Source organism: Dasypus novemcinctus, chromosome 16, assembly GCF_030445035.2.
Source record: "Dasypus novemcinctus isolate mDasNov1 chromosome 16, mDasNov1.1.hap2, whole genome shotgun sequence".
Lineage (NCBI taxonomy): Eukaryota > Metazoa > Chordata > Mammalia > Cingulata > Dasypodidae > Dasypus > Dasypus novemcinctus.
The window spans coordinates 95974497-96001355 of record NC_080688.1 but is presented as its reverse complement, the minus strand read 5'-3'; the positions used below and the strand labels follow the sequence as shown (position 1 = coordinate 96001355).

The 26859-nt window shown below is 41.2% G+C and overlaps 1 protein-coding gene across 7 annotated transcripts in view; it reads right to left on the bottom strand.

Annotated features, from left to right (window-relative positions):
* Positions 1–26859, bottom strand: part of ATP9B (ATPase phospholipid transporting 9B (putative)) — a 359772-nt gene that overhangs the window by 202035 nt on the left and 130878 nt on the right. For all 7 annotated transcript variants that reach the window (XM_071208595.1, XM_058277921.1, XM_071208596.1 and 4 more), the window contains one exon: positions 9352–9446. In XM_071208595.1, coding sequence (XP_071064696.1) covers positions 9352–9446 — 95 coding nt within the window. The remainder of the gene's footprint in view (positions 1–9351; positions 9447–26859) is intronic.

Here is a 26859-nt window from a genome sequence, read left to right as displayed (position 1 = left end):
TGTTACTGCAGCTCAGACCATATTTTAACTATGAAAAAACTGCTTTCAAGTTAACTAAGTCAAGCTCATCTACATAACAAGTTTAGACATAAAAATACTGCTAGTATTACTAATAAGCAAACAGACGATTCCAGAGTTATGGCAAGTTTGAGAATCGCTCATCACTTAAATATTACATTGTGACAGTAATTTTCAAAACTGAAACTTTTATATAGCAGACTACCTTTTGATATATGAAAATAAAGAGCAAGCTAGCAACAATACTCATTTCTACATGCACATGAACATTTAGAGGAATGCATTTCATCTAGTATATTAGACATCAAATGACTGAATAATGGCACAATAATGAGAATGTCATTTGGAGCTTTTCACAATAATTTAAAAATCATTCTGAAGTTTTCAATAATGTAGGAAAGCCTCTGCTATTAGGTCAAGGGCAACATTTGTTCGCATTACTTAAAGGTCATTAAAATACATCCTTAATCATAACATGTGGTTCATTACAAATAAAATTGCCTTTCGTTCAATAAAACTAATTAAATGTAAATGGTATTGTTTACTGTGATATGGATCTTTTGAAATAAATCAGCAAGTCATGATTTATTGAAAATTACTGTGACCTCATTGTTGTTAATAAATGTGCTTGATCACAAAAGCCAGAAACCTATTTCCTGAATGTCTGTGATGCCTGAAAACTTTGCCTTACACATTATGTGAAACAGCAAGAAATCTAATCTGGCATTACAGGATTTGCAGCACAGCTATTATTAAGTGGCTTGCTGAAATTTTATTTCTCTGATCATATTAAGTGGTTTGGGAATACAACAAAATCTGTAGAGATTAGCCTTGGTGATGTCATCACTTCTTTAAGAAAAGCTGTAAAAAAAAGCTAAAAAAAAGAAAAGCTGTAGGATTCACAGATTTATTTAATTGAGTATCACAATGGATATAACACTCAGCTGAGAGTAACAGTAAAGACACCAAATATTTCCAAATTATATTTCATTCAAGAGACACAGAAGTCAAAATGGGTGACAATTACGGGCAAATGAGCTATTAAATGAAAAGCCAAATTGCCATACATGCATCCATGATGAAGAGCTTAGGGAAAAAAAAGTCTACACATAATACGCCAAATTACATGAAGCTAGCTACAAATTTAAATTAAGTAATGAATCAGAAATTCAGTCAAGCTTTCTTTTTCCTATGATATATTGCTTTTCGATTTTATGGTCATAACAGAAACTATGATGTTTTCATTAACCATATGGCTATTTCAACTATTTAATCATATTCTTCATCAAAGTCATGAATCATGAAATCATAACATCAACCATAAATATTACAACTTTGTAAAGTAAATATTGTGAAATTCATATATATGAGTGTTGGTAATAAAAATCAGGAAAACAAAGCATCTTTATAAAACTAAATACAATAAATGCCACTCTTGTGATCACAGCAAAGAGAATAACACAGTTATAGAAAATAACACAGTGGACTTTTAACTACTTTATTAAATTTATTTACATGTAATAAACTGCACATAATTAAAAGCCTTTAAAAAAATTTTTATTTCTCCTGCCCACCCCCCCGCTTGCTCTCGTGTCCACTCGCTGTGTGTTCTTCTCTGTCTGCTTGTCTTCTCTTCAGGTGGCACTGGGAACCAATCCTGGGACCTACCGAAATGAGAGAGATGTGCTCAATCTCTCGCACCACCTCACTCCCTGGTCTGCTGCGTCTCTTATTACCTCTCTTCTGTGTCTCTTTTTGTTGAATCATCTTGCTGCACCAGCTCTCCGCAGAGGCCAGCAATCCTACACTGGCCATCACTCCGCATGAGCCAACACTCTGCATGGGCCAGCACTCTCTTCAAGCAAGCTCTCCTGGGCATCAACCCTGGACCTCCTATATGGCAGACAGGAGCCCAATCACTTGAGCCACATCCGCTTCCCTGGACGAGCTTTTACCTGTGTATATACCTCAGAAACCACCACCGCAGTCAAGACACTAAACATTTCTGTCTCCCCTAGTGTCCTTGTGCCACTCTGCAGACCATGTCTCCTCCTACTCCCAGTCCCAGCCAACCCATGATCTGCTTTGCCTCAACAGGTTAGGGTTGTTCTGCAAATTCTAGAATCTTCTATTAATGTCCTCATATACTACATCCTTCTTTCTACCTAATTTCTTTCTGACAAATTCTTTTCTAATATAGAGTTTTAATTCAACACTTTCTTTTCTACTAAGTTTTAACAAAACAAGATATATTTAAAATTTATGAAATTGGCATGACAGTTTCCATGCTGTTTACTATCCGGACACTTCAGAATTCTTTAAAGGCTCTTCTGAGGCTCACGCAGTGGGAGGTTTGAGCAAGCTAGACTCTTTTTCAGTCATTTAGAGATTCATAATCTTTACCTCCCCCTTTAATCCTAGAGAAATTACTTGAGGATGTACACTAGAAAAAGAGAAAAAGAATACAAAGGAAGAAATACGTAAACTAAAAACAGTAGCACTAATCCAGCAATCAGTTCAAATTACATTAGTCAACAGGGTGCAAAAACATCTTCATGATCATACGAGGAAGAGACTAGATAATTTTAGTAATAAGGTGATAGCATAGCAGAAAATGCCGGGAGGTAAAGGATAGAAAGAGCTGGGAAAAGGAAGGCATGGTTAACAGAGCACTGCACCTAAAGTGAGGTAATGCTTAGAAAGAACCTATGGACCTTGAGGAAAGCGCCCTCTGAGCCCCGCAGACTTACGGGCACAAGGACACCTGCTCTGAGGGTCTGTGCGTGAGGGGGACCACTGTGAGGAGCACTTCAGCCATCTGAATGCTGTAAACGTTAGCAGCTGGCTTTTCATTTTAACTCTTGACTTACGTAGGTTACACTGGGGACTGAGACAAATTATAAATGAATATTGGTGGGCCCACAGCCTTCTAGGCACAACACAAAATCCATGAGGATAAAGGAAAAAATAAACATTGAATGAAATAAAATTTAAGACATTCATATAGCAAAGATATTACAGATTTAGCAAACAAGACAGACTAGGACAATATATCACAACACAGTAGTAGGCAAAGGCCTAGAGAAACAACTCAGAGTTTAAAACTGCATGACCGTTTGAGGATACTTTTGCCTAGGATGGACCACACCCCAAGACTTGAGCATACACGATTTAGATGAGATTTTAGACTCAGAGTTGATGTGGAAGGGTTAAGGCTTTGGGAATGTGAGGATCAGGGACATGTACTTGCACGTGAGCAGAACGTGAACTTGGGGAACCAGAGCATGTATTCCTCAACCCCCAGCCCCAGCCCAGCCCCCATGAACGGGCCTTAATTTGGAAACAAGGACACTGCAGATGGAATTAGCTAAGTTAAAATGAGGCCACACTAGAAGAGGGGGCCTTAACGCAGTGTGACGGGCACCCTCCCAGGGCAGGGAGAGGAGACCAGAGTGAGAAGAAGGCCTGGGGATGAGAGAGGCAGCCCGCGCTGAGCTGCCCGCCAGGGGCTGCAGCAGAAGGGCAGGGGGCAGGGCAGTTCTTCCCGCAGACTCAGGGGAGTGCAGCCCTGCCAGCACCTTCACTGCCGACTTCTGGCCTCCAGGACTGCAAGGCACTAAGTTTCTGCTGTTGTAAGTCCCCCAGTTTGTGGCTGTTTGCTATAGCAGCCCTGGGAGACCACCAGTACAGATTGAGAATGTGTTCTGCAACTGAAATATATTTAAATAATAAATAAATTACCAAAGATACCAGGAAAATCCCCAACAACTTGGCAAATAAATCTCGTCTTTCCAAATAACTGAGCAGTGAAAAAAGAAATCACAGAAGAAATCAGAAAATATTTTAATTAAAATAAAATACATTATATGAAAAATTTGAGCGATACAGTTTGTAAAGTAGTGCTTAGAAGGAGTTGACAGCTCTAAATGCTTACTATAGAAAGGAAGGTCTAAATCAAGGGGTCTAACTTCCACCATAAGAAGCTAACAAAGAAAAGAAAATTAATCAACAAACCAAGAATTAAGAAAATACAGGTAAGAGCAGAAATCAAAAGGAAAATGAACAGAGATAAAGATAATCAATGAAACCAAAAGTAAGGTCTCTAAAATGATCAATAAAATTGATGAACCTCTAACTAAACGGATCAAAAGATACAAATTACCAATATTGGGAATGAAAGAGAGGATCCGACAACCATTCTGAAGAGAATATTGGAAAATTATGAATGCCATACCATTAAACAGAACAACTTACATGAAATGGGGAACTCCCTTGAAAAATACAAATCTCCAATGAGCAGATGGTCTGATCAGCTCTCTATATATTTTTAAAAATTTAATTCACAAGTAAATAGTTCCCCTCCAAAGTGAAGTCCTGGTGCAGACGGCGTCAAGAATGAATTTGTTCAACATTTTAAAAAGAAGTCGCAATATCTTATTCAAGCTATTTCAGAAATTACAGAAGGCAAGAATACCTCCCAGTTTATTTTATAAGCCAGCACATCCCTAGCTATCCTGGATAACAAATGAAAGACATCTGACAAAATCAAAACAGACCAACATTGCTCAAAACAAAATATTAGCAAATCATATACTACAATACATGCAAAGGATACTCAACATGACCAAATGGTAGATTTAGCCCAGGAACACAAGGTTGGTGTAACCATCTAAAATCAGTCCACACAATTCAAAATATTAACAGAAGGAAGAGAAACAAAACCATACAACCATCTCAGCAGATGCAAAAGTGTTTGAAAAATCCAACACCCATTCATGATAAAAAATTAAAAAGCAGAACAAAACACCTCTCAACAAAGTAGGAATAGAAAGTACTCCTTCAAGCTGATAAAGAGCATCTATGAAAAACCCAGTCATCATCACATGTTCAAAGACAACGTTCTTCCCTTAAGACTGGAAGCAAGACAAGGATGACTGGTCTCACCACTTCTATTCAGTACTGTATTTGAGGTCTTAGCCAGTGCACTATGACAAGTAAAACAAGTAGAAGGCATACAGATTGGAATAAAAAAATTAATTTGTCTTCTCTGCACATGACAAGACAATGTACAGAGAAGATTCTAGGGACTCTACAAAAGAGGCAACTAAAAAGACATAAACAGACATTTCACCAGAGGATACAGATGACAAACAAGCACAAGGAACAATGGTCATCATCATCAGCCATTAAGGAAAACGCCAATTTAAACCCAATGAGCTATCATTACACACATACAACATGACTGAAAAAAAAATGAGGATACCACATGCTGATAAGAATTTTGAGAAACTCGATCACTGAAACCTCACTGGTAGAAACAAATGTCCAATGGTACGGTCACTCCTGAACAGTTTGACAGTTCCTTATAAAACCGTACATGCTACTACCATACACCCTAGGAACTGCTGCATGCAAACCCACCCCCACGCCCAGATAGGTAAGAGCTACGTCCTGGCTTGTGAACTAATGATTTAGTAAGGGCCCAACTGTTTCTGCAAATTAAAAAGGGGGTAAAGGAGAGCTGATCAAACGGGAAGAGTCAATGCCAAGCTTAACGTCCCTACTGCCCTGAACACCTGGTCCAGTAGAACTGCCTTCTCTCATTCTCCCAACAAAAAACATTCTTTATTCATTATTATTTTTTTATCTCTCCCCCCTCCTCGTTGTTTGCACTTGCTGTGTCTGTTCATCATGACTTTTTAGAAGGAACAGGAAACTGAATCCAGGACTCCAAAGTGGGAGGGAGGTACCTAATTGTTTAAACAACCTCTGCTCCCTGCTTTGTTGTGCCTCTTGTTGTTTTTCCTGTTATGTCTCTTGTTGCGTCATCTTGTCACGTCAGCTCACTGCACCTGTCTGTTGTGCCAGCTCGCTGTCCTGCTCATTCTCTTTAGGAGGCACCAGGAACCTCTGCTCCCTGCTTTGCTGTGTCTCTCATAACGCTTTTCTTCTTGTGTCTCTTGCTGCATCATCTTGTGTCAGCTTGCTGCACCTGTCCATCACACCAGCTCACTACCTTCTTTAGGAGGCACCAGGAACCAAACCTCAGACCTCTTGTGGTGGGCGGGAGCCCAATCACTAGGGCCACATCAGCTTTCCCAATAAAAGATGTTTTAACTGAAATAAATTATATGTGTAATGTGCTACAGAATTTAAATAAGCAGTCATAGAACATCATTATGAAAGCAAATAAAATTTTCGCCTGAGTGCTACCTTGCTGAGTAAGAAACATGGGTCAAGAACAAACATTTGGATACAATTTCTTTTTTTAAAACCTTCTAACCTAGGGATTGGTGGAGACTATGTGATGCTCTGGGTGAAAATAGGAAAAAGTAAACTATTTCTACTTATCTAAGAAGGGGAAATTAAAAGTAGGATACATGTTTGTATATGTCTGGTCTTATCGATTAGAACTATAAACATCCACATAAGCATATATATAATTTTTCATTGGCAAACACCAATAACACACTTGTAAAGGACTAGACAAATGTTTAACCACATGAGAAATGCAAATTTCTAATAAGTACGTGGGGAAAAAACTTTAAATCCTATTAAAGAAGTACAAATTTTAAAATATTTTTACTTATCAATTGAAACGTATTCTTCAACATCTATTTACTTTGAGAAGACAATTCCTCGTACAGAGGCTGAACTGCGCACCCCACAAGCGGCTCCTGACCTGGCCCTGCACCCCTGTGGGCGTGGGCTCCTGCTCCCAGGACCTCTGTGGTCTTTACTCAGGGGCCAGCCGAGTCGGGGTCCTGACCCACACCAGCAGAGGCCTCACAAGGAGAGGCGCAGGAGGTGGAAGTCAGAGAACAGAGTGGGCCAGAAGCCAGAAGCTGGGGAAGACCCAAGGGTGGGACGGGGGCCACAGCGCAAGCCCAGGACGCCCACCACACCAGCAGCAGCACCGGAAAGCTGCAGATTCTGGAAAAAAGTGTGGCCTTGCCGACACCTTGACCTTGGACTTCTGCTAACCTGAAACTGGGAGCCAATAAATCCTTGCTTCAAAGCTAAAACCAGTCTGTGGCACACATGAGAGGAACTAGCCAACTGAGATGCTGGTAATCACTTCCTCTTGGTTACAGAACTTCTGACACAACTCTTGTACGACAATTTGGAAATAACAGAAGCCTGAAATTATGGATATCCTTTTATCCCACAATCCTCCTCCTAAGCATTTATCTGAAAAAAAGAAGACTGTTTAAATGCCTTCTCTAGATGTTTACATTTTTTTTTAAAAAGGAGGGGGGAGGAAGTTGCCTATTTGTTCCAGCCCATAAAGAGGCGGTCGAGGTCAGCTGGTCAGCTGGGGAAGGCCTTCAGCTAAGGGGTTGGAAATCCATGGCCTGGGGGCTAAAGCGAGCCTGCACTCCGTTTCTGGAGGGCGCTCAAGGCAAGAAAGACGTTTTCTCATTTTTACAGGGTTGTAAAAAAGAAGACAGCAGCAGCAGCGGCACCTATGTGACAGATGCATTATGTGGCCTCCAGTCGAAAATACTTAATATCTGACCCTAGACAGAAAGTTTGCCAGTCCCTAGCCTACCTTAATTTTTTAACCTCCCCGGATCAGTGTTTTCAGTAGGGGCTATCCTCCCCCATTTGCTTCTCTACTCTCCCTGATCCAAGAAGTAAATAAATAAATAAGAAAAAAAAAAATGTGTGTGCACCACACACACAGGACGAGGACAGAAACGACAAGCCCCGGATGGGCAGTATTCTAGCTAGGAACAGACGAGAGGGGACTGTTTTTAACTGTATTCTAAATTTTCTTTGAAGAACTTGTATTTATTTTAAGATACTAAAACAGCCAAAAAGCTTTTTCTCCTTTTAGTGCGCTTAAATTGAGACCTCACACCCCAAATACAGCATGTGAGCACCCCCTCTCATGCCGACCTCCAGCACGCTGAGCCTCTGGGCCGTGACAGCCCTGCTGCATCCCCTCCACACCCCAGCCCCTCTCTGCTCCCCGCAGAGCTGGGCGATGCCCAGAAGGTGCCAGCCGCAGACCTGGGCAGCTGCTCTTCCCAAGACAAGGAACGAGACTGCCGCAGAGGGCTTCTTGGCTCATCCTCATACTTCCCTCCAGGTCTGATCAAGCACCACCTCCTCAGTGGCCTTCCATAACCAAGCCCCGTAACCCAGGCCCTGCGTCCTCTACAGCTCTCGCCACGGCCTTGGGTGTACTTGCTTATTTTCCTCGTCCCCATCAGGCAGTACACTCCATAAGAGCAAAGTCCTTTTTTAAGTCTCTTAGCCCCAGGATCTAGAACATGTAAGGTCCACAGCCAATGGTCAATGAATATTTGATGACTAAATGAACAAATAAATTTTAAAATACGTTATCTCTCATTAATGCCCAACAGATTTTGGAAAAGATAAATAAAATACGTAAAGTAATGGATTTTAACCTAGGGACTAAATAAAAATTAGGCGACACCAAAAAACCTAGGTCATGAGAATATTTCCAAGTCTTATCCTATCACACATTTCAAATATACTTAGTTTCCCAAAATTCCAGTACACACAACATCAGGAGGTTCCTGCTGGCCACTGTAATTCACTATAGTCTGTGTGTGATGCAAGCAGCTGCTCCAGGCATGGCCTGCCAGACTCAGGGCTGTGGTGTCCAGTGTTCTTTCCAGCGGTCAGTGGCAGGTGGATTCAAGGCTGCCTTTAGACAGTCCCAGTCTTGTTTACTCTCTACTGAAACCAGCAGTTCACACGGGATGAAGCTTTTCTCTCTCAGGTAAACACTCCAAATCCCTGCCTATTCCTCAGGTATAAAGAGAAACTCAGCAAGCATGCAGAAGAAGTTAGAAAAAGTATTTCTCCCTTTTCCCTTAGCTTCACTTCCTACTAATCCAAAAAGGTTCTCTACCTTTCACAGAAAAAATGCTGAAGTAGCTGGGCTAACGCTGAAGATAAGCCTAAGTTACACTGTCCAAATTCTATCATCTTCAAAACTACTACCTGAACTAGCCGATGAGGGAGTAAATCAATTAGCGATAACAGACTCACGCAAACCCCACCAAAATTTCTCAACTTTGAAAATTAATGAAATGAGACAGTTAAAAAAATAAAAAAGAAGGGAAGGAAAGCATAAGTGTGAAGACATTAGGAACATTCAAAACTCTATCTAAAACTGGCTATGTGCCATGGAAATTCTTTTAACATGATTTTCAATGACCTTTCATTAGTAATAAAGAAATCATAAAATAAACTCTCAATGCATTAAAGTAGTTAATTTGAATAAACAGAAATGTACTCGCTACATAGAAATTACTACTACGATAGGAAAACCAGCGTCACTGCGCTGTTGCTCACCCCCAAGGACGGCAGCCTTTGCGTGCAGCTCACTGCAACCTTCAGCTTCCAGTCCGTCTCACCATCCAGTTGATCAGTTCGAATAAAACATGAACCTTGGAATTAAGGAAGAAAAAAAAATCACCACTCTTGAGCTATGTTAGAGAAGGTCGTTTCTGAGCCCCAGGTACTTTTGAACCACAAGTCCATGGCAACATAGGCAATAGAAATGATATGTCTAGATATTCCCATTAATAAAAATCCTTAAAAACCTTTATTTTAGATGAATATTATTTGATTCTCAAAATAAGTTTGCTGAAACGATGAGGGTTATTAACTTTTTTTTATTATAACCACTTATCGCCTCCAATTCACTTTTGTTGGCTAAGGCTTAAATGAATTATTACTTTATTTTACAAAGACTACATTGATCGTTTCTAACATTAATCCATGTTTTTATAATGACAAAGTAATAAGTATATACATGAAAATATTGAGGAGTGTGTATCTTATTTTGCTAATAAAATATCACATTTGTCACCATAAAACACATTTAATAATAAAAACACAGCTAAAACGCGAAGGCTATGATAAGTTGTATTATCACACTAAAGCCCTGGTAGTTTTTAAAAGTGGAAAAATACCAAATAACAGTATAGCATGTTGACCATGCTATCACCCCACTTGGGAAACCTATGTTAAAGGTAGATAAGAAAACTAAAAAAGCATTACATTTCACACAGACACACAAAAGACCATTCACTGCAAAACTGTTTGTAACAGCAGAAAGGCTGGGAACAAACTCTCAGGGGACCAGAGTGCATGCAGTGGCGAAAAGGAGATGGGAAGCTTCCCAGCAAGATGCTGGAGAACGGGGGCAGCACGGGGCACAGCAGAGGAAGACAGGGAGTGCGTATGCGAGCCACCAGCGGAGGAGAGAAGGCAGCAAGGAGGAAGGCATAGAGCTAGGACAGACATTTCTGAATATATCTTCTTTTATACTTTTCACTTTGAAACCATGTAAGTACTTTGCATAATTGAAAACAATTTACATCAAACTTGTTAAAAAGCAATCCCTAGGAAGCAGCTGTGGCTCAATCAGCGGGGCTCCCATCTGCCCTATGGGAGGCCCTGGGTTCACGTCCCTGGTCCTCCTTGTGAAGGCAGGCTCGCCGTGGAGCTGATGGCCGGCATGCGCCGCGCAGTGCTGCCGGCCCACAAGTGCCACCGAGAGCTGACTTAGCAAGGTGATGTAACAAACAGGGAGACAAGCAAAAATGCAGAAGAAAGCACAGCGAATGAACACAGAGCGGACAGCAAGCAAGCTGCAAGCGGGGGAGAAAATAAACAATTAAAAAATAAATAACAGACGCAGAAGAACACACAGCAAATGGACACAGAAAACAGAGAGCAAGCAAAAAGCCGCAAAAGTAGGGGAAATAAAAATTTTAAAAAAGCAATCCCTAAAACCAAAAAGGAAGCATATTAAACGTATTGACAAATCAGTTGAACCACACAGAAAATTAACTGAAATGGCTTTTGAGCATTTTTTAAATGTTTTAACTGTAACATAATTTGAGAAAATCAAAAAGCATATTTTCATGGATTATTAGAAGGCAGCAATCGCCTTTAAACAACTCAAGACCCTCAGAAGACAGAGCGAGGGCCCACCCTGGCGGCAGCCTGCCCCCGCTCAAAAGGAAAGGACAATCACGCCCACCGCTCACTTTAGCCGTGGCCACGCCCAAATGTAAACTCTTAGTTTAGTTTAGCCTTGCCTGTTCTTAAAAACTTGCTTAGTCTTTTAAGTCACTTTTAATCCACAGGATCCCTCTCCACCCTTCTCTTTTACACACATACACACAGGTCCTAGGTCTGTTATTTTGCTGATTGCATACTCAGGTTTTACTTCAACACGCTCCCGTAAAATAGGCAGCTGGATGGAGGCCTGCTCCACTGGCGTGAGATCTTTTCAGCAATGACACACAACAACACATTGTTTTACATTGTTTTCAGCAAGCAACCATTCATGACCAAGGCCAAGATCCATTATTTCATTGTAGGTTGCAAAAGAGTAACATTCGACCTTTTATTTTCATTTTTCAGCTGGAATAAATTTTAAGAGACATTTCTGCTCTTTGATTGTCTTTTTGCCCAGGGGAAAAGTTTATGTAGGATTTTGTCCCTGCCCATCCTAGAAAGTGACCAATTGTGGGGAGGGAGGTTGGGGGAGGAGGGGATAGGAGAGTTTCAGTATTTGAGTTTCAATTCAGTGCCATTATTATCTTATAGAATCTCAAACTGTCCCATCACTGGCCAATGACAGCCTCTTCATGTTGGTTCCAGAGTACTTTTGACATGAATCTGGTCGACTTAGATAGCTTCCTTGCAATGTGATATTTCTAACTGTTCCAGACTTACCTTGCACATTTCCTAACACAAACCTGGAATCAGCCATCAATTCAAGAAGTCCTGTGGCCCTGTTTCTTTTGGGTTTAAGTAGGAAATGATATTTCAGGATCACAACCTGGTTGTTAGGAATGTCTCACTACAACTGGGTTGAACATGTTTTTTTTCAGCAGACAGAGCACGGCAAAATGTAACATATATAATGTGTGTATCTGTGTGTGGGTGAACACCCGAGTAAAGATAAAACACTCCATCTGTTCACACTGACACCATCAACTCAAAAGTCAGTAACACAGGTTTGTTCCTTCACCACTGGCATTTGTGTTATCAAGAGTCCTAGAGGGTAAAGAGGAAAAGGGAGGGGACTGAAAGAAAATACTTCAAAATATAATGGCTAAAACTTTTCCAAATCTGGCAAAAGACATGCACTTACAGTTTCAAGAAACTGAATGAAACAGAAAGGGAATAATCAAATTAAATCCACGCCAAGGCATATCAAAATCAAATTTATTATAACTAAAGATAAAGAAGCAAGAGAAATGACACTTTATCATAGGGGGAAAACAACTGTAATGAAACTGGATTTCTCATGAGAAACCATAACAGTCAGAAGGAAACATCACAGAAAGCAAACAATCCAATCAAAAGGCCGAGATTATCAGATGGACAAAGCCTGATCCTACTGTACGTTGTCTAAAGGAAACACACTTTAGATTCAAAGGCACAAAGAGACTGAAAGTAAAAGAATAAAAAGCTGCAAAGAGCAACCAGAGGAAAACTGGAGTAGCTATGTTGACATCAAACAAATGAACGTAGTTAACAGAACAAAGATGAGGAAGTTCTCTCCTGAACTACTGCAAATACATAATACTAATACAGGGTGTTAATCACTGGTTGGTTCGGGGGAAAAAAGTAAGATCTGGGCTATAGTTAGTAGTAATATTGTGACAATGCTCTTTCATGGCTTGAAACAAGTGTTTCACAACAATGCAAGGTGGAGGTGGGAAGGTGTAGGGGTATTTTGTATGATGACATATGTTTTTTAAGTTCACAAATTTTACTATACACTTATTGCTTATGTATGTTCATGAACAATGTACTTCAATAAAATTTTATCTTAAAAAATCACAATGTGATACCATTTCACATCCATCAAAATGGCTTCTATTAAAAAGTGGAAAAAACAGAAAAAATGTTAATAAAGAGGTTCATTTTATAATGATAAAAGGGTCAATCCATCAGAAAGATCTAACAATTATGAATATAGAATCACAAAAATTTTAAAAAGACCAACAAAACATACACAGCAAAAACTGACAAGACTGAAGGAAAAGCCAATTCAGTAATAATAGAGACTCTTAATACCCAATTATCAGTAATGGACAGAACAACCAGACAGGAAACCAACAAGAAAATAGAGGACTTGACCAACATTATAGACAAACTACACCTAAAATGCATTAAGAAGCACTGTCCAGCAACAGTCGAACACATATTCTTCTCAGGCACACACACAACATTCTCTAGCACACCATATTGCTAGGCCATAAAACATATGTCAGGGAATTTAAAAGAACACAAATACAGTAAGTTTTCTGAGCGTGATGGAATGAAATCAGAAATCAGTAATAGAATACATTTTGGGAAACTCACAAATACGTAGAAATTAAACAACACACTCCTAAGTTCAAATAAGAACTCAAATAGGAAATCAAGGGAAGTGGATGTGGCTCAAGCAGTTGGGCTTCCACCTACCACACGGGAGGTCCCAGGTTCAGGTACCAATGCCTCCTAAAAGACAAGCAAGACAACGAGCTGACACAACAGGATGGCACGGTAAGTTGACGCAGCAAGATGATGCAATGAAGAGATACAACGAGGAACCATGAGAGACACAATAGGCAGGAGTGGTGGTATCTCAAGCCATTGGACAACTCTCTCCCACATGGGAGGTCCTGGGTTTGGTTCCTGGTGTCTCCTAAAAAAAACCAGCACACAACGAACAGACACACACAGCAGAGAGCAAGTGCAAACAATGGAGGAGCGGATAGATAAATAAATAAAAATAAATTTTAAAAAGGAAATCCAAATACTTTGAGACAAGTGAAAATCAAGATACATCAAAACTTCTGAAAAGCAGCAATACAGTTATTAGAGGAAAATGTATAGCTGTAGAAGCCTGCATTAAGAAAAAAGAAATAAATCAATAATGTAACTTTCTATCTTAAGGCACTGGAATAAGAAGAGCATCTAAGTCCTAAATCAAGCAAAAGGAAGGAAATAATAAATATTAGAGCAAAAATGAATTAAATGGAGAACAGAAAAACTATGAAGAATATCAATGAAACAAACACTGTTTCTTTAAAAAGAGCATCAAATCTCATAACCCTTTATTTAGTTTGATGGAGGAAAAAAGAGAAAATGCAAATTACCAGAACCAGAAATGAAAGAAGGGCCATTACTACTGACTTGCCCGATATAAAAAGGATCATACAGAATAACACCAAAAAATTAGATTAACTTAGATGAAATGGACAAATAGCTAGACAGACACAAACAACAGGAATTTACTCAAGAAGAAACAGACCTGAGAGAGCTAAGAGAACTATAGCAAGGGAAGAGACTATATCAGGAATCCAAAAACCACCACCAGGAACAGCCCAGAGCCAGGGGGCTTCACCACTGAATTACCAAACATTCCAAGAAAACCAATTAATCACATATTCTTCCAAAAAACAGAAGGAGAGAAAAACCCCCAACTCATTCTATGTGGACAGTATTACCCTGATATTAAAACCAAACAAAGGGAAGCAGACTTGGCCCAGTGGTTAGGGCGTCCGTCTACCACATGGGAGGTCCGCAGTTCAAAACCTGGGCCTCCTTGACCCGTGTGGAGCTGGCCCATGCACAGTGCTGATGCCACACAGGAATGTCTCCCATGTAGGGGAGCCCCACGTGCAAGGAGTGTGCCCCGTAAGGAGAGCTGCCCAGCACAAAAGAAAGTGCAAACTGCCCAGGAAAGGTGCCGCCCACATGGAAAGATGATACAACAAGATGATGCAACAAAAAAGAAACACAGATGCCGATGCTGCTGACAACAATAGAAGCGGACAAAGAAGAACACGCAGTAAATAGACACAGAGAACAAATAACAGGGAAGGGGGGAGGGGAGAGAAATAAAATAAAATAAATAAATAAAACCAAACAAAGAGGGAAGCGGATGTGGCTCAAGTGACAAGACCTTCCACATACCATATGGGAGGACCTGGGTTCAATCCCTAGAGCTTCCTGGTGAAAAAGAAGAGAAAGCATGCCTGCGTGGCAAGCCAGTGCCCGCGCTAGTGCTGGCGCGGTGAACCGGTACCCACATGGTGGCCAGTGCCCCACGCAAGTGAGTCACGCAGCAAGATGATGATGCATCAAAAGAAAGACAAGGGGAGAGTCAAGGTGAAGCACAGCAGATACCAGGAACTGAGGTGGCGCAATTGACAGGGAACCTCTCTCCCCATCAGAGATCTCCAGGATCAAATCCTAGTGAATTCTAAGGATAGAAAATAAGAAGAGAGGACAACACAGACAGCAAAAACAGCAGGGCAAGAGGAGGGGAAGGGGGGAAAATAAATATTTTTTAAAAATATTACACAAAAACAAAGATATGACAGAAAGTGTACACACCAATGATTTTTCATAAATATAGACACAAAAATCCTCAAAAAATATTAGCAACATATAAAAAGAATTATAAACTATGATCAAGTAGGATTTATCCCATTGATGCAAGATTTATTTTATATCCAAAAATGAATTAACATAATGCTCATACTCAAGGGGGGGAAGGTCACATGATTTCCTCGATACAGAAAAGGCATCTGACCACATACAAGGCCTTTTCAGGATAAAGCCCTCAACAAACCAGGAATAGACGGCAGCTTCCTCAACCCGACACAGGGCATGCACAAAAACCCACAATAAACATCGTCCTTAATGGTGAAAGACTGATTTCCCCCTAAGCTCAAGAACAAAACTAGTCTGTTTGTTCTCACTATGTATATTCAACACCACACTGGAGTTTTCAGCCCAGGGCAATTAGGCAAGAAAAAGAAATAAAAATCAGTCAGATTGGAAAGGAAGAAACTATCTACATTTGCAAATGACATGATCTGGGATATACAAAATCCTAGAATATCCACTGATAAACTATTAGAACTAATAAACATATTTAGCAAAATTGTAAGACACGAGATCAGTGTAAAATAATCAACTACCTTCTATAATTTTTGCAATGAACTGAAAATGAAATTAAGAAAATAATTCCATTCACAACAGCAAAAAAAAAAAAGAATAAAATACTTGGGAATATAAACTTATAAAAGAAGTGCAAAAACCTATAAAACACTGCTGAGAGAATTCAAGGAAGAATTAAATAAATGGGAAAATATCCCCTGTTCACTGCTCAGAAAGTTAACATGGTTAAAATGGCAATACCACACAAACTGATCAAAGATTCAAGGCAATCTCCCTACCATAGGGAGCCAAAACAATTCAAAGGATTCTAGAACAGCCAAAACAATTCAAAGGAGAGGGAGAGAAGAAGAGAGGGAGAGAGGAGAGAGGGAGAGAGGGAGAGAAGAAGAGGGAAAGAAGAAGGAAAGAAGGAAGAAGAAAAGTGGACTCACACTTTCTGACTTCAAATTTGCAACAAAGCAGTGGTAATCAAGACACTGTGGTACTGGCACAGAAGCCAACAGCACAGAACTGAGAGTGCATAAATAAACCCGTACCTCTATCGCCAATTGACTTGACAAGGTTGCCAAGACCATTCGAGGAGGAAGGAATTATCCATTCAATAAATGGTGTGGGACAAGCTGAAGAGAATCTTTTCAAACAAAGGAATGAAGAAGGACCCTAACCTCACACTATATACAAAAATTAACTCTAAAAAGTGTATCAAAGACCTAAATGTAATTATAAAAACTATAAAAATCTTCGAAGAAAATATAAAGTTAATACTTCATGATCTTGGATGTGGCAAAAGAGTCTTGAACATCATACCAAGTGTGAGCAACAAAAGAAAAAAAATAGACTAAATAAATAGAGGACTTTATTAAAATTTAAAACTTCTGTGCATCAAAGGGCACCAGAAGAATGTGAAAAGACAACTCAAAGAATAGGAGAAATTATTTGCAAATCAAGTATCTGTAAGGAACTTAAATCTAAGACTATACAAAGGATTCTTAATAACCCAATTAAACATGGGCAAAGGATTTGAATAGATATTTCTCCAAGAAGATATACACAAAAGGCCAATGAGCATACAAAAAGATACTCATCATCTTTAGTCACCAAAGAATTGCAAACCAAAAACACAAGGAGATACTGCTGCTACATACCCAGTAAGACAGCTATTATTTTTAAAAAGAGAAAATATCAAGTGCGTGCAAGAATATGGAAAAACTGGAACCCTTACACACTACTGGGAGGAATCTAAACTGGTCCAGGCACTTTGGAAAACCTTCTGGGAGCTCCTCAACCAACTAACATAGTTACCACATGACCAGCAAAAGCACTTCTCCGCACACACCTGCGGTGGTGTGAGCCCATCACGCCAGCCTGCTGCTCACTCATCTTTAGGAGGCACCGAAAACTGATCCTGGGACCTCCCATGGGGGAGGCGGATGCCCAAAACTCCTTTAGCCACGTCCACTTCTCCAAACACTTTATCTTTGCAGTAAAAATAGAAAGACTACAAATAACTAAAATTAGTTTTTAAATAGAGCACTGAAGAAACCCACATTTAAACGTACATTCCAACACCTGCAGAGATGGAGACTCCTTTCAATTGAACTTTTTTATATTTATATTTCTGGCTTTTTCTGCCCAGCCTATCAGTGTTCATTCTGATCCATCCATTTTGTTTAGGACCATGCAGTTCAAAACCAGAGACCCAAGTGAAAGGCTGGCTGCACACACTGCCATTTAACAGCACCCGTGCAACAACATGCATTGGCCTGCTGCATTTCCTCTCCACTTCACAGTTAATTTCTTCAATAACTTATCTTATAGCCTTCTCCCTTTTATCCATAAGAAAAGCCTGCCTTGTGTCAAGTCAGCGTACAACAGTGAAAATCTTAGCAAAGATGAAACATTAAATAAAGGGTTTTTCCACTATTCTGAAATAGTGCTTTATCAGTACTGACAGAGAACTTTAAGTGCCCCATGGGATGCTGATTTTAAACTTTAAAGGAAGATACAGGAATTGTAAGATGATTTAGTAACGCTGCTGTTAAAGGGGAAAAAAAATAGGTGAAGAGGCTTACAAAGTCGTTAACTGCTCATGAGTGGTAGTCAGCCAGTACATAGGTCACCCACAACTTCCTAGGCTGTTCACCATTCAGAAAGCATCTCACACAGGATGACGCCGGTTAAGGTTTTAGATACCTAACAGAGCCTGTCACAGGTCACTTAACCCACAAAGCAGCTGAAATGATATACGGGTACCATTTAAAAATGGTTAAAAAAATACTATCAAATATGTATAATTAAAGCAAAAATCAAACTGAATAGAAATGGGCGCTGTAAATGCTGGTATGTTAGAAAAAGGAAACTTACTTCTATCTTTAAAGTAAATGAAGACTTTATGAAAATTTTACAGGAGCTTTCTAGAAATATTCATTAAATTGAGATGTGATGAAAAAGCAGGACCATAAACTGCTAAATTAACTTTAGACAGTGTGGGAACTTTTCCTTAACATATGTTTATGCGTAACACATTCTCACATATTTAACCAATACTTAGTAAATACTTACTATAGGGAAGGCACTACTCCAGATGCCAAGGTTCCTCGTAATGATTTTTCTTTTTTAAGTTTTTTGTTGTTGTTAAGACTTATTTTATTTCATTTCATTTCTCTCCACTTCCACCCCCACCACCCCTGCCGTTGTCTGCTCTGTGTCCATTTGCTGTGTGTTCTTCTGTGTCCTCCTGCATTCTTGTCTGGCAGCACCAGGAACTGTGTCTCTTTTTGTGTGTCATCTTGCTGCATTAGCTCTGCGTGTGTGTGGTGCCACTACTGGCCGGGCTGCGCTTTTCACATGGGATGGCTCTTCTTGTGGGGCGCACTCCTTGAGCGTGGGACACCCCTACATGGGGGGCACCTTTGCGTGGCACAGCACACCTTGTGCGCGGCAGCACTGTGCTTGGGCCACCTTACCACATGGGCCAGGAGGTCCTGGGTGTCAAACCCTGAACCTCCTATATGGTAGGCGAATGCTCTATCAGTTGAGCCACATCCACTTTCCTCCTGCTAATCTTAATGAGGTTACATATGGTATAATAAGACAACCAAATAACTAAAAATAAAAAGAAAGTTCTAGAAGAAGAATACGGCATTAGAGAGATCACCCAAGTAGCTCAGCCTCAAAATTCCAAAGCAAAGCTGAATTTTAATCATTTGGAACAATATGAAAGTCCTATTCCAGAAACTGGATGACTTCCTATGAAAGCCCCTCGGGAAGGGGGGATCAACCCTGTGACACACAGTTAGGTCAAAGAAGATCCCAATGCCATGCATAAAATATTCAGAAGATCTCACTAGCAAAGCAGTGCACTCCCTCTTGCCATGGTTAAGTCCTTTTAAACTTCAAGGGCCAGAAGGACCAAGATAAGGGAGCAGGGTAGGAAACAGCTGGGACAAAGTGACTGGGAGAGGTGTTGGGGGAAGGAGGAGACTTGAATAAAAGTACAATTCCTGGGGGACTGGCTCATTTAAAAATCACATTCCAAATAATGCTATGGGAGAAGGCAACATAATACTCAAAATTAAGCAAGACTCTCTAATGGAATCTCCTTTCTTGATTAGAAACTGTTCTGCATCCAGCCCCTCAAAAAAATGTATGGAGCTATATATGTACAATAGAAAAACCACCTGTTTCTCTTCCAGAAAGGCGGTTGCTAGTGTCTACTGAATGTCTGCAATATGCCAGTCCACATCTACTCCGTGATGGTGTCTGATGTCCTCGGAGCCACACTTTAGACTGAGAAGGAAAGCACCTGAAGGCCACCCTGGCAAGTGCAGAGCCAGAATGCCATCACCAGTCCCTCTGACTCCAAATCCCTGGACTACACAATAGAGAATTCCATTCCCCCACCTCAGCACTTAACACTATCACAGCTGATTTACTGAACAGTGAATCTGACATACAAGCATCAAACATTCTATTCCTCTCTAATCACTGCTTTTAACTGTGTAATTTTAGTCTTCTTTTTTGATCCTTTAATAACATCTTAGGGCAGATCTCATAGCTTTCCAGCCAATTTCTATTTAAAAATCCAGCTCACCCTAAAAATTCCAAACTGCCCACACCCTCACACCATCCAGGCCGTGGAATGAGAATTCTGAAAGAAATGGAGGCAGGGTCTCCCTTCAGCTCTTCCTCCAGGGTCCCTGGGGAGGGGACATCTTTAACTCAACTGAGCCACAACAGCCCTCTTGAGGCGGCATACGGCAGTGACACTGGCTTGGGTATGGCAGAGTATGGCACACATGAGGCGGCCCTGAGTGAAACACCACTTTGCTTTTATCCTACGTGGAGTCACTGAGCTTCTTGTATGTGTAATGTTTTTCATCAAATTTGGGAAGGTTTCAGATATTAATTCCTTTGGGTGTTTTTTTTTTTCACCTTTCTTTCCCTTCTCTCCTTCTGATACTCCCATTGCACATATATTGGTGTGCTTGATGATATCCCACATTTCACTGAAGAACTGTTCCTTTTTTTATCATTCTTTTTTCTCTCTGTTCTCTAAATTGCATCTCTCTCTCAGTCAATCTTAAAATTCATGGATTCTTCCTTTTGCCTGTTTAAATCTGGTGAATTTTTTTCATTTCAGTTACTATATTTTTCAATTCCTAAATTTCCATATGGTCCTTTTTGATAATTTGTTTCTTTACATTGATATTCTCTATTTATGACATGCTGTTATGACATGCTACTTCAAGTATGGTTTCCTTTAGTTCTTTAAGCATTTCTACAATGTGTACTTTGAAGCCTTTTTCTACTAAGTGTACATATAAGCATCCTCAACAGCAGTATCTATGCCTGCTTTTATTCCTGGGCATGGGTCAAACTTTTGTTTCTTTGCATAGTTCATAGGTCTTGTTGAAAATTAGACATTTCAGACAATATACTGTAGAAATTCTGGGTACTGCCACCCCCATCTCCCCACCCCCTTGGAGCTTGTTGTTACTATTCAGTTATTTCTTCGTCTCGTGACTTAGATGAACTAATTTTGTGAAGTCTAATTCGCCAGCAGTGTGGAGCCCCTGATATCCCCGCTCTGATTTTTCATCTGTTGTTTTTATCTTTTGGTCTGGTTTCCTAGGGATTGCCCCAGGGTCCACATAAACCACGTATTGACCTTGGTGGTGCTTCAATTTAGTTACCCAGTTAGATTTTTGCCCTTTGCTTACTGTTGAATGTGTGTGGGTTGGAGACTACTTTGATGGTTGGGGAAGCATAGAGTTTTGCCCTGTGCTTATTCAACAACTAGCAGCTCAGAGGTTCTCTGTGTCCTTCTGAGAAGGCACAGCCCTGGACACAGACAGTCTTCCAGACCAACAAGGGTGAGTGGGACGCTGTTTTTTAAGCTTGGCTTCCTAGGAGTCATGCCTGGGTCAGAGTAGCTTATTAAACTGACGACTGGTCAGAGGTCGGGCTTAAACCCCAGTGAAGCTCCTCCCCTTTGCTGAGGAATCCCTGTGCAGCTTAGGAAATGCTATCAAGTCCTGCCCTGTCTACTTCTCAGTGGAAGCAGCTTCGCACATACACACCCCAGCAAATGCACAGACTACCCAGCCCAGCGGTGAGTCTGACCCCACAAGGACTCTGGGGATGATTCTTTTCCTGCTATGCTCTAATAAATTTCTGGCTGCTCTGATATTTCTCTTGTTAGTATATATCAACAACCTCCTGATAGCCACCAAGCTTTCCATTGTCGTCACCAGTACCTTCTGGCTTTCAAATGACCCGGCTCTGTCCGAAAACCTCTCAGTCCGTAGGGGTTGCCTGAAACCCTGGGCAGAGTTACTGAGCTTTGGCATTCAAGCTGGGGGTAGAGACAGCAGCTGGCTTTTTCTAGAGGCCCACCCTGCTCTACAAGAGGACACTGAGAGACAAGGGGAGTAGTGGTCTCTCCTGGCTTGTAACCTCTCCCCTACGTGCTGGCTGTGCCTGGACAGGGAGGGCAGCTGGGCCCCAGTATTCTTAACCTATTAAGCTAGAAGCAGATGGCTGGCAGAAGAGAGGTCCAGTTCTCTCAGCCAAGCCTGCCAAGCACGGTGTTTCTGCACCACGGGCCTGGGGAAGGTGCGGGATTGGTGGCCTACGTCTCCTGGGGTGAAACCCTGGTCTTCAATTGGCAGCTGGAGGAAGAGAAGCCCCTGGCTTTCTGGCCTCACTGATTTGGAATACAGCTGTCGAGTTACTTTACCTTGGTAAGTCTCAGTTTTCATTTGCTGCCAGTTAATGGCATATACCAGGAACTCATTAAAGGGCAGCTAATTAGTTCTCAAATTTGGGTAGAGTTCAGGCTGACAATGTAAGACCACGCCTTAGTGCACACTTCTTATGCACATAAACTTCTAAACTTGGTCCATGAAATTCAAATCTATAGTAAACTCGTATTTCTTTGAAACCTCCAAAAGAAATAAACTTGGCATACTTGTGATCATTCTCACACTCACTTGCTAGCATAAATAGCAAACATTTTTCTCTCCTAGGAGATGCATTTTCTAACAATAACAGCTACCATCAATTCAGTGCCTAAAATGTACCTTACTTATGTAATCCCTTTACCAATTTTACTTCTAATCCATGTATCTTCCCTGTAACATGAGCATTACTGTTGCAGAATAAATACGGGAGATTCAGAAACTTAAGCCACTTTCCTCAGGAATAATACAATTTAGAGATATGAAAATATTTTACAATTACTTTTATCAGTACATCAATTAATAAATTAATATATCAAATAAAGTTATATTCATGTGGCCTTAATCTCATTATATACACTTTGAAAATACATCTAATTATATAAATAATTTTTGTTATACATTCTTTTGTCAAAAAAGTCTTGATAAAAATACTCTGAACAAGCTGACTGGTTTCATTATAAAGCAGTCCTAGAAAATACACATTGCAAGATATTTTAAAGTAAAACCTTCTCTTAAAATTGATTTTTCCTCATATATATGTGTACATACATGTTTTAAAATGAAATATTACATTAACAAAATGGACTGCTGTGTTAGTCAGGGTTCTCTAGGGAAACAGAACTAACAGGAGATATCTGTAAACAGTATGAGAATTTATGAAGTTACCCCACGTGACCGTGGGGTGCACAAGTCCAGATTCTGCAGGCGGCTGCAAACCAAGGGCTCCAATGAAAGTCTGATGAGGGTCCTTTATGAGTCCCAGGAGACACTGGTTGCCAAAGAAAAGCTGGGAAATTCTCTCTGAATAAGGAAATCACTTTCCCTTTTAAAGCATTCAACTAATGGGATAAAACATCACTCAATACTGATGGCAATCTCTCTGGTTGACTGTAGATGTAATCAGCCATCTGTGCAGTAAACTCAGTGATGACTAAAGTCCATAAACGTCCTTGTATGACAATTAGCCCAGGGTTTGCTTCACCAAACAACTGAGCTACCTCACCAAGTTGACACATTAGCCTAACCGCCACAGTCTACCCCTTGTCAACGTGGCAAACATACACATTACCCTAAACCATGCATAGTCTCTAAGTAAAAGCAATAACAGATATGCTGTATTAGTCAGCCACAGAGGTGCTGATGCAAAATACCAGAAATTGGTTGGTTTTATAAAGAGTATTTATTTGGGGTAGGAGCTTACAGATACCAGGCCATAAAGCAGAAGTTACTTCCCTCAACAAAGTCTATCTGGAGCAAGATGGCTGCTGATGTCTGCGAGGGTTCAGGCTTCCTGGGTTCCTACGTTCCTGGGGCTGGCTTTACTCTGGCTTCAAGGTTCCTTTCTTTCTGGGGCTGGCTTCTCTTTCCTCTGCATGCTGACTTCCCAGGGCTCCAGTTTAAGTCTTCAGCATCAGACTCCAAAATCAAAACTCCAACATTAAAAGCCCTTAACTCTGTTCTTCCCAATGCCTTTTACCTGTGAGTCCCCACCCACCAAGGGGTGGGAACTCAATGCCCTAACCATAACTCAATCATGCCCAGGTACGGATCGGATTACAAGCATAATCCAATACATCTTTTTGGAATTTACCGATTATATCAAACTACTATACATGCATATATATATATTTCCACCTAAGAATATTCAACTTTACTGCATACAACTGGAAACGCATTAATTTCCTAGAGAATAGTGTGCAAGTCCTTGGGCAATATTCACTCTTAAACTTTATATCCTTAAGTATTATGAAATGAAACTAATGCAACTTGCCATATGATAAAAGAAAGGGTTCAGGAAGAAAACAAAGATATTCGTTTTAAGTACATATACAATCATACTTGTAACAAAATAAGGAAGAAAGATTCATGACTATTACAGTTCTCATTTCTATAGTTGGTCACATGGTCAAAGTTTACATTTATTATTTTCTTCCACTACCCATTCCATGTTCCCATTATCCACAGCAAGCACCTCAGCTGGCCATGGTTCTTAGCTGGTGGAGTGACCTAAACTTTCATTCCTGGAGGTTCTGGGCCACTGTTAGTCCTGCCTGAATTGGGTTGTTGCAATTTTCCATTGACTTTAATCACAGGGCATGGCAGTGCTAAGAGATGCCCTAGAGGATCTCCTGTATTCCAGGGAAACTCTTCTTTACTCCCACTGGGTTCATGGGGTATTTCCCCTTGATAGTTCGCTTGATAGTCAGGATCAATCACCCCACCCAGTACTGTAATTCCTTTCTTTACCTGTGGATTCAGAGATAAGAGAAGCCCAAAGTGGCTAAGTGGCAGTCTTAATTTCCAGTCCAATGGAATCATTCTTGTGTTACCTTGTGGCAGCACTCCTCCTTTTGGAACTAAAACCTATAGACCAGAAGAGCTTAAGGATACAGGGACAGGAAGCAAAAATTTTCCTAGTGCCATTCCCATTTCCATCCCTTGATTCCTGGACCCATGAATCCTGGTTATGGAAGAAACAGCACCATAGAGTAGACATTGATCTAAGGTATACACAACCTCCTGGAGAACACTGCCCTTGCTTGGAGCCATAATTGAATTTTCAAAAAGCCATTCTACCATTCTCTATAAATCCAGCTGCTTCAGGGTGATGGGAACATGGTAAGACCAGTGAATTCCATGGGCATGTGCCCATTACCACACATCATTTGTTGCGATGTGGGTTCCTTGATCAGAAGCAATACTGTGTGGAATGCCATAGCAGGGATAAGACATTCGGTAAGCCCACGGATGGCAGTTATGGAAAAAGGTGTGCATGCAGGGAATGCAAACTCGTATCGGGAATATGTATCTATTCCCGTTAAAACAAATCCCTGCCCCTACCATGATGGAAATGGTCCAATGTAACCAATCTGCCCCCAGGTAACAGGCTTGCGGAATGATGCCATATGGGGAGCTGAGTGTGGGACTCTGCTGCTGGCAGACTGGGCACTCAGCAGTGGCTGTAGCCAAGTCAGCCTTGCTGAGGGGCCGTCCATGTTGCTGAGCTCATGCATAACCTCCATCCCTCCCTCCATGGCCACTTTGTTCATGAGCCCACTGGGCAATGACAGGAGTGGCTGGGGAAAGAGGCTGAACGTTAGCCACAGAGCGGGTCATCCTATCCACTTGATAAGCATTCTGGTGAGCTTGATAATCCTCTGCTGAGCATTCATGGGGGACACAAATATTTTCATGCTTTTTGCCCACTCAGAAAGGTCTGTCCACATAGCTCTTCCCTAGAACTCTTTGCCACCAATTTTCCAATCATGTTCCTTCCAAGCCCCGGACCATTCAGCCAAACCATTGGCATCAGCCCATGAATCAATGTACAAACACACCTCTGGTCATTCCTTCTTCCAAGCAAAATGAACAACCAGGTGCACTGCTCAAAGCTCATTGGGAGGATTTGCCCTCAACACTATCCTTCAGGGATATCCCAGAAAAACGCTGCAGTGCTGCAGCTGTCCACTTTCGGGTAGTACCTACATATTGTGCAGAACCATCTGGAAACTGTGGGCAAGCCGCCGACGCCTTTTTAGACGTAGGAAAACCTCTCTAACTATAAGGCCTTTGGGGTTCCACCCAAAAGATGGTGCCGAGGCATGCGGCGGACATGCCCAGGCATGCCCGGTCATGTCCCTTGGAAATGTGCCTTCCCCCCAGCAACTAGAGCACATGAACCAATCAGCCTCGCTAAATTAGCATAGCCAATAAGCTGCTTGCATGTTGCCTCACGGTCTGTAAAAGCTACTACACTTCCTCAATAAATCAGACCTGCGCCACCAGCCTGCGTCTCCAGAGCGGTTACTGTGTGTTGTCTTGCTCTGTTCGTCCTTACCTCTTCGGGAGCGGAGCCGCTGGACGGCACCACAACAGAAATCAGGCCCAAGTTTTCTCTTCCTCAGTCAAATGATTATAAGGGACTCCCCAAAGGTCAAAGCTGTGGGCTGGGAAAGAGAAAGTAACATAGCAGGGGAGGTGAGTGTGGGTATTTGGGCTACTTCATGTGACTTACTTGTGCCTTCAGGACCTGCTCAAGCCCCATCTCGTATGTACCACCTCCACTTTACCATGGAGTGCTGCTGTGCACGCCCAGCTGTATGGTCTGGTGGGTCAGGCAGTACCCAGCCCATGACAGGCAGCTCAGGTCTCGTGGAACTTGATGGCCCACAGTTAAGCATTCAGTCTGTACTCCGGCTCATTAGCAAGCCAAAAGCTGTTTGTCAAAAGGAGAGTAATTATCTGCAGAGGACAGCAGGACTTTACTCCAAAATCCTAAGGGTCTGAGTAGAGATTCTCTTATAGGGGCCCGCCAAAGATTCCACACAGCATCTCTATTTGCCACGGAAACTTCCAGCACCTTTGGATCTGCTGGATCATATATGCACAAGTGGTAGTGCGACTTGCACTA